Source organism: Paralichthys olivaceus, chromosome 23, assembly GCF_024713975.1.
Source record: "Paralichthys olivaceus isolate ysfri-2021 chromosome 23, ASM2471397v2, whole genome shotgun sequence".
Lineage (NCBI taxonomy): Eukaryota > Metazoa > Chordata > Actinopteri > Pleuronectiformes > Paralichthyidae > Paralichthys > Paralichthys olivaceus.
In genome coordinates, this window is record NC_091115.1 from 14,519,633 (window position 1) to 14,532,163 (window position 12,531).

At 40.2% G+C, this 12,531-nt stretch overlaps 1 protein-coding gene across 10 annotated transcripts in view; it reads left to right on the top strand.

Annotated features, from left to right (window-relative positions):
• Window positions 1-12,531, top strand: part of osbpl8 (oxysterol binding protein-like 8) — a 79,040-nt gene that overhangs the window by 30,111 nt on the left and 36,398 nt on the right. For 4 of the 10 annotated variants that reach the window (XM_020099946.2, XM_020099948.2, XM_020099947.2 and 1 more), the window contains one exon: window positions 10,409-10,445. The exons of 3 other annotated variants lie outside the window; for them this stretch is intronic. In XM_020099946.2, the coding sequence (XP_019955505.2) occupies window positions 10,409-10,445 (37 nt within the window). Of the gene's footprint in view, window positions 1-1,653; window positions 1,765-10,408; window positions 10,446-12,531 lie in introns of those variants that run through there. 3 more of the 10 variants (XM_020099950.2, XM_069520322.1, XM_069520319.1) reach the window with 3 other exon arrangements.

Consider the following 12,531-nt stretch of genomic DNA (forward strand, 5'->3'; position numbering starts at 1 on the left):
GAGTGAAATAAAACTCCAGTAAAAAACGGCTTGCCCTGCTCTGATCTGAGGTAACAAATAATGTTATTAATGTTATATATCTTTTGTGTAGTTCCAAGATTAAATTGGCACATTGTGGTTGTATGGGGGATTCTGTGCCTGTCTCTTTATTTGGTATGTCTAGTTTTTCCCACTTACCAATCCTGTAATAAAGATCTTAATCAGGTTTCAAGCAAGCTGGTGACACATTTTATGAGAACGTCAGCAAGTTACTGTCATGTAGTGCCATTTCTAATAATGTAGTACCACCTAATCTCTTTGTTCATGACACTCTAGTGTTTCCCTTGGGCAACATTTGGGTTTCTCCCACCACTCTGGATCCCAGCCAGATTGGCTTTACCCGATCCACCATCCCCTAATACATCTGCCCTCTCACTTCTCTCACCTGCCCCTCTCAACTGAATATCAGAATTGTAGATAAACCATAATACATTTGGTCGTCCGTCCTTGTTTTACAGCTTTGAGGTTATGCAACCCATACACTCATACTGATGCTTTTGTTCTGCCTCTGCATTAATTGAAATTGACTCAGAACATGCAGTGCCACTCGCGTCAAATCCAGAGTTTACTGCAAAGACCAAGAGGGTGACTCACTTTTTGGAACAGCATCACACAGAGGCAAGCAAATGCAAATGATAATTGATTCCTGAAAAAATTGACATTTGCTGTTATTTTTGGCATTAAAAACAAAAGCTTATTCTTGGCCTGGCGGGGTTCTCTTTGGCAGTTAAACTGTACAGCAAATACTGAACTCACATGGACAACAATTGGTTATTGCATCTACATTAATGACTCCATACTGTATGGTCATTCTTATGTGGTGTTGCATCTTTAAATGACCCTCGTTCTGTGTGGAGAGCAGTTAAGCAGGTAAATGGAAACAGCAGCAGAGGAGAATGCATTAAAGCTTGCGTTATTGGGCCCATAATAAGTCATAGGGCGACTGCGTCGTGCATGCTTCCTCCTCTGGGGTGATTTTCCATGATGGCTGTGGAGATGGGCTTGGCGGCTTTGGTTTATTGGTGCAGAAGGGCCTCAGTCAACAAGAGCACGAGGAAGAGCTTTGTGGTTATAGTAGCTGCGCTCGAGGGCACACAGCTCTGACTTGCACTAATAACTGCTCCAGTATACTAGATTTTGATTGAGTTCAACTCTTTCTACAACAGTGACAACAATATTCTTTGTTTTTGTTGTTGTGTGGTCTTCTGGTGGTTTGTGTGTCAGATGATATTTGCCTGACCAACAGGAGTTGTGTTGTGCTCAAAATGCCTGATAGAGGGTTCATAGAGACAGATAGAGGGTTCATAGAGACAGATAAAGGGTTCATAGAGACAAAAAAAAAATGGATGAACGAACTGAAGGAATAAGATGGATGGACGTACAGATGGACAGATTACTTTGAGGCCAGATCTAAGCTGGGGGGGAGACTAAACAAATTCCAGTGATGTAACAAATTTAGAGAGCTGGATAACAAGAAAATTGGAGTGATTAGATGAGAGAAAAAAATCAGGAATGACAGGATACAGCGCTCAGAGAGAGAGAGAGAGAGAGGGATGTTTGAATTCTCTCGCATGCCTTTTCTCCTCCCTTCGCTGTTAAGTGTGTGTGTGCGAGTGTGGGAAAGAGACAGGGCTGAGCTCAGTGGCTTGTCGGACCAGGTTTAGTTTGACAAAGACGCAGCAGCAGCAGCGACAAGCTCACCTCCTTCGAACCGAGTGACACACGGTACGCATTTCCTCATTTTTTTTTTTTTCTTGTATGTGAAACATTGTCCTTTAAACTGTCAGTACAGGAAGCGGGGGTGGGTGGATCAGTCTGAGCAAGTGTACACAAATTCAAAGCCTGTGTCATTCAGTCTTATCAAATCATTTATTGCCATCATTGTTTTTTAAGCTTTCGACCTGGTGATATGCTTTCATTCTCGAGTCGACTGTGTTGTTTCCACTCCAGCTTGTTATTTACTCAGTGTGTCGTCCCTGAATGAAGGCTGAACACTCAGTGCCACGCTTTGCTCAAGTGCTACGTGTACAGCTAATACAGATCATGCTGTTTCTGTTAGTACAGAGAGTTGGATGGCTGAATATTTGTCCTCTTGCAAATAGGGAAGGCTGCTGCAGGCAGATACCCAAAGCATGGATCTAATCGAGCTTAATGGCAGAGAGGGGAAGTCTGTCTCTGGTTGCTTACCACTGAGGAAGAAGCCGAGTCTAGGACATTATAGAAACATGATAGCTCTTTAATGCAACACTCTCAAGTACCAATTAAAAACCCAATGGGGCTGACAACAAAAATAACAAATTTTATTTTTATGTGGCAATCCTAACCCTACACAATTAACTCGGTTTTCCTAATTGCCACCTAAATGTCTGTCCATGTGCATGGCTTATTTAAATGAGGGCAAATGAACTAGTACATGAACAGCAGTTATCGAGGAATTGTCATGTTTTTTTTGGTAATTCAGATCAGCTCGAAAAAACTGCCCTTTCCATTCAGGGTTCAGTCCCACAGTTGGAAGCCTACGACTGATGTTCAGTTTCCTCATTGTTGAGCCAAACCGTAACAGTGCTGTGAGGTTATTAAATTCAGACGGTTGATTGTCTACCTTACAGCTCTGTGATGCTGAGACCGGACCAGACTATTCCCTGCACTGCATTTGATTTGGGGCAGAAGATTTTTCTGATTCTATTATTAATATTCACAGGTTCTAGGCTCTGAATATGACACAGAAAACTTTAAGTCACCATCTGACCTCATTATGTATTAGTTAAACTTAAGATCATTTTAGAGTTTCAATAGTCTTACCACCCTTCCTTTTAAGAACAGTTAACCTGTCTCCTCTGTGCTTTACTGAACCCTGCGCCCTCCTGCAGTGATGAAACTGAAGCTTCTCTCTGTGTGAGGGCCACAGACCCACCTAGCGCACCATTACCTCTATTTGTTGAAATGCTACCATCTAATGAAATGCTGTCTGTGTGAGGTCAAGTGTCCTCCTTCTCACGTCCCTGCTTCCTACTCATGTAATATAAAACGTGGACAAGATGTGATTGTGCAAGCTGCTGCTAGAGCCTAAAAACAATAGCTGGCATCTGTGTTTTTAATGGAGACGGAGGATGAAACCAAAAATCTATTGGGACTTCCCTTGTTTGCTTTTGTGTCGAAATTTGCTCCGGCCCTGTGAATTATCTCTTCGTGGATTTCCTGTCTGACCTTACAAAGCTACTGATTTCCTCCCTGTCTTCCTCCAGCTTTTTATTTTGGATTTATAAACACTCTACACCTAATAAAGTAAATATAACATTTATCAGGAAAGTGTTTCTTTCAGACTTGCAGGGCTACCTTGTCATCACAGTCCTCATCGCACAGATACTGCACACATCTTATGGTGTTTCCAAGAATTCCCAAGATTGTAGTTCCATACCAGAAAACTGTACCTTTCCCAGGGTTTAGACTGTAGACATTGTAATTGATGTACTGTCATGTAATAACAATTAATCACTAAAGTACTGTCTACTGAAAGCCTCATTATCATCAGAGCAGCTTGTTATTGTCTTTTCATATCCAAAGTGCTACTTTAAAAACTATTAGCTATAAAGATGAAGTTTATAATAAGAATAGTCTGGTACATGTTGTTCTCAGTGGACAGCTTTTCTTTTCTCAGTGGAGTCATGCAAGTCATGAGATAAACTTCAGAGAGGGAAAGTTACTTTAAAGTCTACAGCTGCAACTAGCAGTTTCCTTGTCTGTCGACCACAAAATCTTTTTCTCATTTAACATTCATTATCCATGCAGATCCAACCAGGAACATATTGATGACTTGTTTTTCAATGTTTTATATAAGAAACAAATCGAAAATATAATCAGCACGCAGATCAACAATGAAAATAGCCATTAGTTGCAGCCCTGCTTTCCGAATCAATACAGGGACCAACATTACAGCACTAATTCAATGCATCCCACTAATCAACGTGAGCAGTGTTTGGGTTCACACTCAGTCGATAGTTTAACTCCTCGATGATGGCACCCTGTTCTCTCCACTTCCTCCAGGCAGAGTTGTGAGAAGCTCCTCTGATTTACCTTATTCAGGACTGCGGTAGTGAGACTGTTGCCTTTGCTTCCCAGCAGCCATTGCACATTCATCATATTCTGTGTTTATTTGAATCTTAGGCCAGACCGGAGAAAATATCTGTAATGGCTTGTCCAAAGTTTTACGTTTTATGAATGAGCATGGTTGCTCAAGTGCAGAAGTGACAGGTCAGTCCTGCACAGTGTCACTGTGATATCAACCGTGACCAGGAAGGAAATGTGAACTGTAAGTCCTGACCTGCTTTGCATCTGTCTTTCTATGCAGGAGACACAGAAACTTGAAAACGATGAAAAACATCTGAGACTTATTTTGTCTCTAACTTCCTGCCAAGTTTTGAAATCCACAAAAACGTTGTGTCTTGCAGTAAATAGAATTTGTTTCCTTGCCTTAAGTATGACTTTGGACAGTATCTTGGCAAATGGACTCAGCCCTGCAGTCAAAGTCTCTGGGGCATTTTATTTACGGTGCCCATTGCACTTCCAGCCTAGTTGTAAATCTGCCACCATATGGACAGCAGCCCAAGATCTATACCACACACTGTATCTCCCTCCCTGCCTGAAGTCAGGCTGTGGACTCCATGGACCCGCCCCGTGATGACAGATGTGTCCGTTCTTTGATGGATAAAACCACTCTGACACTACTGCATGCTGCTGTCTACTCCATTTTCCCACCCTGCTTACTCTGCAGAGGAGGATGCTTTGGTTTTAGTAAATGCTGTGTTATGGTATAGTTTCACAAATATTGTAGAAATGGCTACAAAATGTAATGTTGTGCAGAGGACGGATGCTCTATCTATTATTATTTTTAAATGTGAAATTCTGTTAGATTATTGCTTTTTCCTAATTAATTTAGAAAGCTCTATTGTAAATACAGAAGGTATTCAGACCAAACAGAATCCCATTTATTTGTTTTCTTCTGTTTGTATTTATCCAGCTCGGTATTTTATCTGCAAAATTTAGTTTAACGTTGTATTTTGAAGCTATTTTTCATCATGTGTTTGGGATTGCTCTCCATCCACTTGCATTCTGTCATATGTTGATGTTTTCATGCTCCGTGTGGCAGGGTTGACTTTGAAGAGAGGCTGCAAAGGGCTGAACTGCATAAAGCCGTTTGTCAAGTGTTTTTTTTTCCCTCTCTCTGTGAGTACAGCCTCTCGAACAGATATAAATAAGCTAGATTTATCATCTGTGCACTGTGCATTCCAGTATTTAAATGAAGGACGGCAGTGGTATAAGATGAGGTGACTAACCTTGTAGCAGGATATTCACCATGTTGATGCATTAACACTGACATGGCTAAATGATGTAAACCGGACGATATCAAATATTCAGTGTCAAAACTCTCTTATTTTTTGTGTTTATCTTTAAAAAAAAAAAGAAATAGCTTTTGCTGTGACATTAGCTTTAACTGAAGTAATTGTTATTGTTAATTATAATTGTGCTCGGATCTCAGGAGACTGCATCCTATTTCACATCCACTAATGCAGTCATCTGTGAACATTCTCCTGTTCAGAGAAGTTGGTTTCTATTTACCAGATCAGCATCTGGACCAAGGAATGTTTAATCCTGATATCCACTCCAAGTCCTAGCTTGTATTGTATTAGGTTTCCTCATTAAGCCACACTCAGACCAGGCACAGAGGATAAAAATAAGATACTGTCATATGATATGAGCTTCCTGGAAACAACAAAATAGATGTTTGCAGTTTATTTACAAGCTGTGTGTTGAGTCATTTTAGGCGTTGAATCTCTTTAAAAGGGTCAAACCACGTCTAATGTCGGATGGCATTGTTGATGATGGTTCTGCTCTCAGCTGCTTTACCAGGTTTCAGTGAGTCAGTCTTGAATGAGGGATGGATTTGTCCACTATTTCATCAAATCAAGCATTTTTTTGTATTTATGTTTTGTCTTGCAGACCAGATTAAAATCCCAGGGGCACTAGAATCGAAATTATAGTATTACATTTATTTTAGGACTCATTTTTACAGTTCTGACTTTAATTACTGACTGTTATTTTGGATCAACTGTTAATTTGTTACTTCAAGACACATGATGTCCATGATGCTGCCAGTGATGACTCAGCTGTTCATCAGCAGTCTAGCACTTAGACCAGACAGACGTAGCTCTCCTGTTCTCTGAGTCTCTTTTTCCGTATCAAAATGTATTTCTCGACCTACACTATCTTGCTCACAGACTGGTTCGGGATTTGTTAGAAGCTAGAAGGAGCTTAAATACAGAGAACAGTCGATTCAGTATTTCAGCCATTTGCCTTCATGGCATAGTTCTTTTATGCCAAGCAGAATAAATGGGAGAATGTGCCCTTCAGATAAAGAAAATAGGGGAAAAAATGATGTTATTATATCTTCTTTCGCTGCTGCTAAAAAGAAACTGGGTCAGAAATCTGCTGCAAGTGATGTTTCAATGTTATGTAATATGTCATGGCATTTTATTCTGTGTAAGCACTCTTCATCTTTTAAGGGGTAGAGAGAGTGTGCTGTGTTTAAGGCTGTGTTTCCTGTAGAGGTTTGTTAGGTCTGGAGGACATGGGGAGAATATATTATATGAGGATTGTAGTTTAACCATGGATGTTCCTGAACACTGATGCCGTTTCATTTGTGTTATGAAAATATATTATCCTCTCTCATGTTTGAGTTTCACACTTGACAGCTCAGGGGCAGGTGACACCAACACTGCAGAACTTTTCAACAAATTCTGTTCACTTCACTTTGGAAATAAACTCACTGGAAAAACATAAAATTGCTGTTTGGAGATTAAATTGGAAGCAATGCTCATCCTTGCTTAACTTTTCCAAATCCTAATGCCACCTTTGATAGACATTTGCCCCGACAGTTAGCATGATATTCCAGCAAGTATCGGTGATGGTTAAACATGGCTACAGACAAAGTCAGCTGCACAGGTAGAGAGCAATGAGCTGTTTGGGGATTAAATCAATGTTATCCATCTGACATACGTGATCTCGAAAGGAGACTGTGCCTCTGTTTGGTTTTTTTTCCCAATATAATTCTAATCATAACAATGTGACACATTTTCCAGCCAAGTAATTCAGTCCGCTCTTTGAACAGCTGTTGATTCCTCTCTAACTAATGTCAAACACGGAGCCAGACAAAACGTCAACTTATCTTCAGCCCTTATAAAAACCACTGCTTTGCCCAATTTGCTGTGGAGCTAAGTAATTACACACTATAAGCCAACAGGCATGTATGCTTGTTGAGATAGTGAGCATTTTCTTTTCATTACTTTTGTAATTTGTGCAGTTTAGAGCACAAAGTCAAGTTAATAGAACAACTTAGTTGTTTTCAGCCCCTTATTTTACACACGTCACTGATGTTAGGACAGTATCGTCTGTTGTATCATATTTATGTTTTGCACCGTCCTCTTATGGCTGCTGATGGCTGAGTATTCTGTTGATGGCTGCAGTTGATGTCAATAACTACTGTGTTATTGTCAGTCTACAGGCGACAAGTGCTTGCCGTAGTTCTGTGATTACTCCTCACCTCACAATGCTTGCGAAGATGCACAGATCCCACTTTTGCTTATGTGCCTTTTAACTAGGCCACTGTGATTTGAAATATTCATTAAAAAATATGAAATTCGAATATAGTGGACTTCTCAGCTGCTTAAGAAGCTTTCAAACACTCTGCTCAGGAACAATATAGTTCTGAAATACAGGACAGACACACTACACCTTGAAATAAAGGTGACACTGTTTTTGTTTTGACATTGTAAACCCACAGAAGCCGTCTCATGTCCATGTCCATGCACAATCTGCATTTCAAGACTTTTCCTCTGCTCTCTGAGCTAAAGAGGAAATTTGAAAGTTTAATATGTGCAGTGATATCAGTTGTTTTGTGCTACGTAGTAGAACGACTTTGCAATCTAAATGTGTGTGTCAAATCATCTGACTTTGCTCATCATTGCACCTCAACAACACCTCTTGTCACCACCTCTTGTTTTGTGTTTTCAGTGGCTGACATCACCTCTGAGTGTGACTGTCAGACACATGATCAAGTTCATCCTGGTCCCACTGATTACTCAAGATCTCTCTTAGATGGAAACACTGCGTCATTGAACTTTTGGGTTAACATTATGTAAGGGACCATCTGAAACCAGGATTGTTCCACCAGCTATTTTGTCTACAGAATTGCAACACTTTTCTAGTTTTCTTTGCCAACAAATATCACAGATATAACATGAAACCGTAATAAAAACAACAAGATCTAGTTTGTTTAGATGACTCTCCCCACACACGTCAAGGAGAGTCCAGCCTCCATTGCTCAATAGTCAGTTAATCGTCAAGAAAGCTTTTCACTTCCTAATATAGGCCTGTCACATGTAGCGATCCAGCTCTGTGCTCTCATTACATTCTACCAAAGATAAACTTTCACAATTTATATTATTTGACAGTGACACTTATCATAGCCCCTCACTTTGTCTCACTGTCAGTCCTGCTCCCACCCCACGCCCTCATCTGCATATCTAATCAGTACTCATGACCAGCTTTTATTAAGAGCCTGGAACACACGTCCCATTTTAGTACGTCAGTCAAGGAAACTAGTGACAGTTGTCAAACTTTTCATGTCTTGCTGAACCAGACAAAAGATATGATTGAGAGAAAGGTGGCTTATTTTGGAATTCCACTCCGACATGAATCATGGACATCAGCATTATAGTGTAGGTGGGAAAATCAGGTGTGTAAATAAAAGATTATTGATTTGAATCAATGGAGCGCTATCTAGGAATCCCAGCCACCTTGTCGCCTGCTCCTCTAACCTCCATGATTGTAGGTCAGGGTTTTGCAACTGACGAAGGGGGGGGGTCAAAGTGTAAATATGCTCTCCCTCTGCGAGACAATGGACTGAGCTGAGATTAAATTAGAAAGCCACTCTGTTGATGCCTTCCCACAAAGCCTTGTTTATTGACCTCTGACGTTCAGTGACAGTTTCTTAATCCGTTAGCCTTATTGTTGTAAGCAGCTCTCACTGTTGTCTATCCTCTCAGCCAGTGGCTCTGGCAGTTCTAACCAATCACAACTTAGCGTTTTGACCCCCCCCCCCCTTCCTGATTAACTGAGCAATACCCAATCACTACGATTATTTTCTTTGTCTTAGTCCTCATGGACCGGCTTGTGGTCTTATTTCATTTTGAATGTGGGAATTAGGGGATCCTTAATCATTTCTGGTTATAACTGTGACATCAGATTTCTACCGTATCCACTTCGACCTTGTAGATTATGTGTAAATTAAGATCTTGTTAAATGGGCAGTTACATGTAGAGTTCCTAGTGAAAGATGCAGAGAAACAAAATGTTGCAGTTACAGTTTATTTTTCTGAGTTATGGTTTTGGTTGTGACTGAACAGAATCAGTTGCTGCTGAACCTCTGCTCGTGTGGTACTTGCAGAATAGAGGACGAGCATGGTGATAGAACCTAATCAGATCATTTAAATGTGAATATGTTATAATTCACTTGTTATAATGAACTTTTAATATCGTCATAAGCAGACACATAGTAAATAACTAAATTCAAGCAAAGTACTTAATTATATCACCATTTAAACATCAGTATTTTAACATTGTTGTTATGAGCATGTTAGAACGCTGATGGTAGCATTTAGCTACAAGCTGTCAGCATGGCTTCAGATGTCATTTGCAATTAATGGGGGAGAATCAAATGTTTCTTCTCAACTTAAAAACTATTTGTGCAAACTACAGTTTGAAATCGTTTTTACATTAATAAAGTAATTTGACTTAAATCTAAATATATTTTAATTATTGTTAAATGGTTTCAGCTGCTGTTTAATAGCACAAGGAATTTGATCTAACTTATTTGTTGTAGCAGTAGTCTGTTACATGTAAACTAGTACAATACATGAGTGCCCTGTGCGGTAATGGCAGGTTATTGTCTCTTGTTTTATCCAGTGTCTCCATTCCCTCATACTGCCCCAATCTGTTGTCAGTTTTGTGTCCACCATTTACATTTTGGTTGAACTAATGTATGTTTTTTTTTTCTTTTGTCTTCTGTCTCTTGTCTCCTCTTTTTCTTTTATCATCTGTTGTCGTCCTGTTTGGCTGCGGCTTCTCCTACTGCTGCTGCTGTTGCTGCCCCCTATCGCCAACCCTGCTACACGCAAACCAACCACTGCCAACATCCGGTCAACATCTGGTCAACACATGATGGACGTCTCTCCTCCCCTCTGCCCCCTCTGACACATTTCTTTTCTTCCTCTTGTGCTTTTCTTTTTCTGTCTCCACCCTTTTCCCCCTGCTAGCACCATGCAGAGTTGAGAGAGCACCATGCCACCTCCGGTAAGCCAGTGACCTTTCAGACGAAGGGCAGTGCACAGGGGAAGGGCCAGGGCTCGTATTTAGGGGCCAATTGAACATGAGGGAGTGTGATGTGTGTGTGATGTGTGTGCGATGTGTCTGTGTGATGTGTGTGTGATGTGTGTGTCTTCTTCAGGTAGGGCCAGTAAACAGTAATGCACCAAATTCACACAGTTTTCTCTGACAGATCTTCTTCTGAATGTTTACTTTGCCGTGGTGTCGTGTGCAATATAATTACATTTTTGATTGCTCTGCCAGCGCCTCACTTTTTCCAGCACAGAGCCACCTTCATTAATAAACCATCAACTGCAGTTGGTCACAGAGCAATTTTTTCAGTTTCCTTGACACTGACTTTGCTCAGTGCTTTTTTAAAATGTTGTCTGTATGTGCTTTTGCCTCCAAATATAGTAGCTTCTCTTTGTGGTCATGAGGTCAAAGACATAGTGGAAAAAGAAGTGCCTTTTTGGTCGTGTGTGAACAGATGCAAAGCACAGAACTGTGTGAAACTCTGTCTTAAAAATTCCCACACATTTTTTACTGACACTTTTATTTAAAGTCTTTTTCTTTTTCTTTTTTTTTTACAAATACATTTATTTCACAGGGGTTATATGTCTTTCTTTGGCATCGTATTCACCTGTGAAAATTATAACTCAATAATGGTTGTCATGGTTTTATAGCCCTTCAGCCCTGTAGGAAAGTGTGTCAGTGTGTATATGTGGTGTACAGAAGGAAGCACACCTACATTACATGTACACAGCTTCATTCAACAACTCACAACAACTCACCTGCTAAGTACACACTGCTGTCTGATAGGATGAATGGATGCTGACATGGCTGGATTATTTGATGGATTATCTTCTGGATTATATTATATCTTTGGTGTGTGTGAGCGCGCGGGAACGTGTGTGTTTGTGAATATCCTACATTCATAATATGGGTTCCACAAAGATTGTGCAGCTATGGTAATTTGCCAAAGATGAAATTATTTACAAAACAAAATTTAAAACTGTATTTTTACATGTGAGGGAAATTAAAAGATAATGAGGATACAAATTGGATTCAAACTGAGCTTGATTATATGTATCCTCTTAATAATAATAATAATAATAATACAAACTGACCTTAAAACACTTGTGACTGTATCTAGTTATATAAACTGAGTAGTGTAGTAAAACATCAACCTCAGTATAACTTGAAATAAAGTGTTTGGAACATAACATCTTGTTTAGTGTGTATTTGAATACCAGTGTAGCAGCATTGAAAGACAACATAGACATTTTTTTAATAGTTCTCCTTGACCAGGTTGGAGGAGGATGTGTTTTTGTACCAGTCAATGAGAGTAAAAGCACAGACTGGTACTGTGAAGGCCACTGAGAATATCTCATCTACAATATCTTCACTTCTCAACATGAGAGAGAGGAGGTCCTTGTCTCAGTGTGTCTTATTAAACAAAGGCCCTGTTCACGCCGGGTGTTAGCATCTGTCCTGAGTGATGCGATCACAAGTCGACAGCTCGGAGTTCTGGTGTGAAAGCAACCAAGACACATTGAGAACAGGGCGATCACTCAGAAGAACGCATTCGGAGGTGGTCTGGGACACATGTGGTCACATTGTTTTAGCTGCGCGAACATAAATGTGTCCTGATCACATTGAAACACCACCTACGCAGCTGATGACCTCTGACACACACACACACACACACACACACACACACACACACACACGTATACTCAGGCTGGATGAGAAAAACATTTGGTCTCTCTGAACAGAAATGTCATTTGTGTGTGTTATTGTGTGTATTTATAACAGGACAAACTAGAATATGGTGGGCCACCACAGTCTAGATATTTAATGAGACGCTGCAGTCACTTTTTGAGTGAAAAGAGTCTGTGCGAATTCAATCTTTTAACTAATCAGGGTTCAAAATAATTTTTAAACCTGAATCTGAGCAGACAGTTGCAAAGCAGCGTCAGATCAGAGTGCAGGTTGTCATCTGTCTCTTATTCACACACTCTCTCTCCTTCAGAAATGACACACGTGTGCACATGGAGCAGGGAGGTGAGATGTG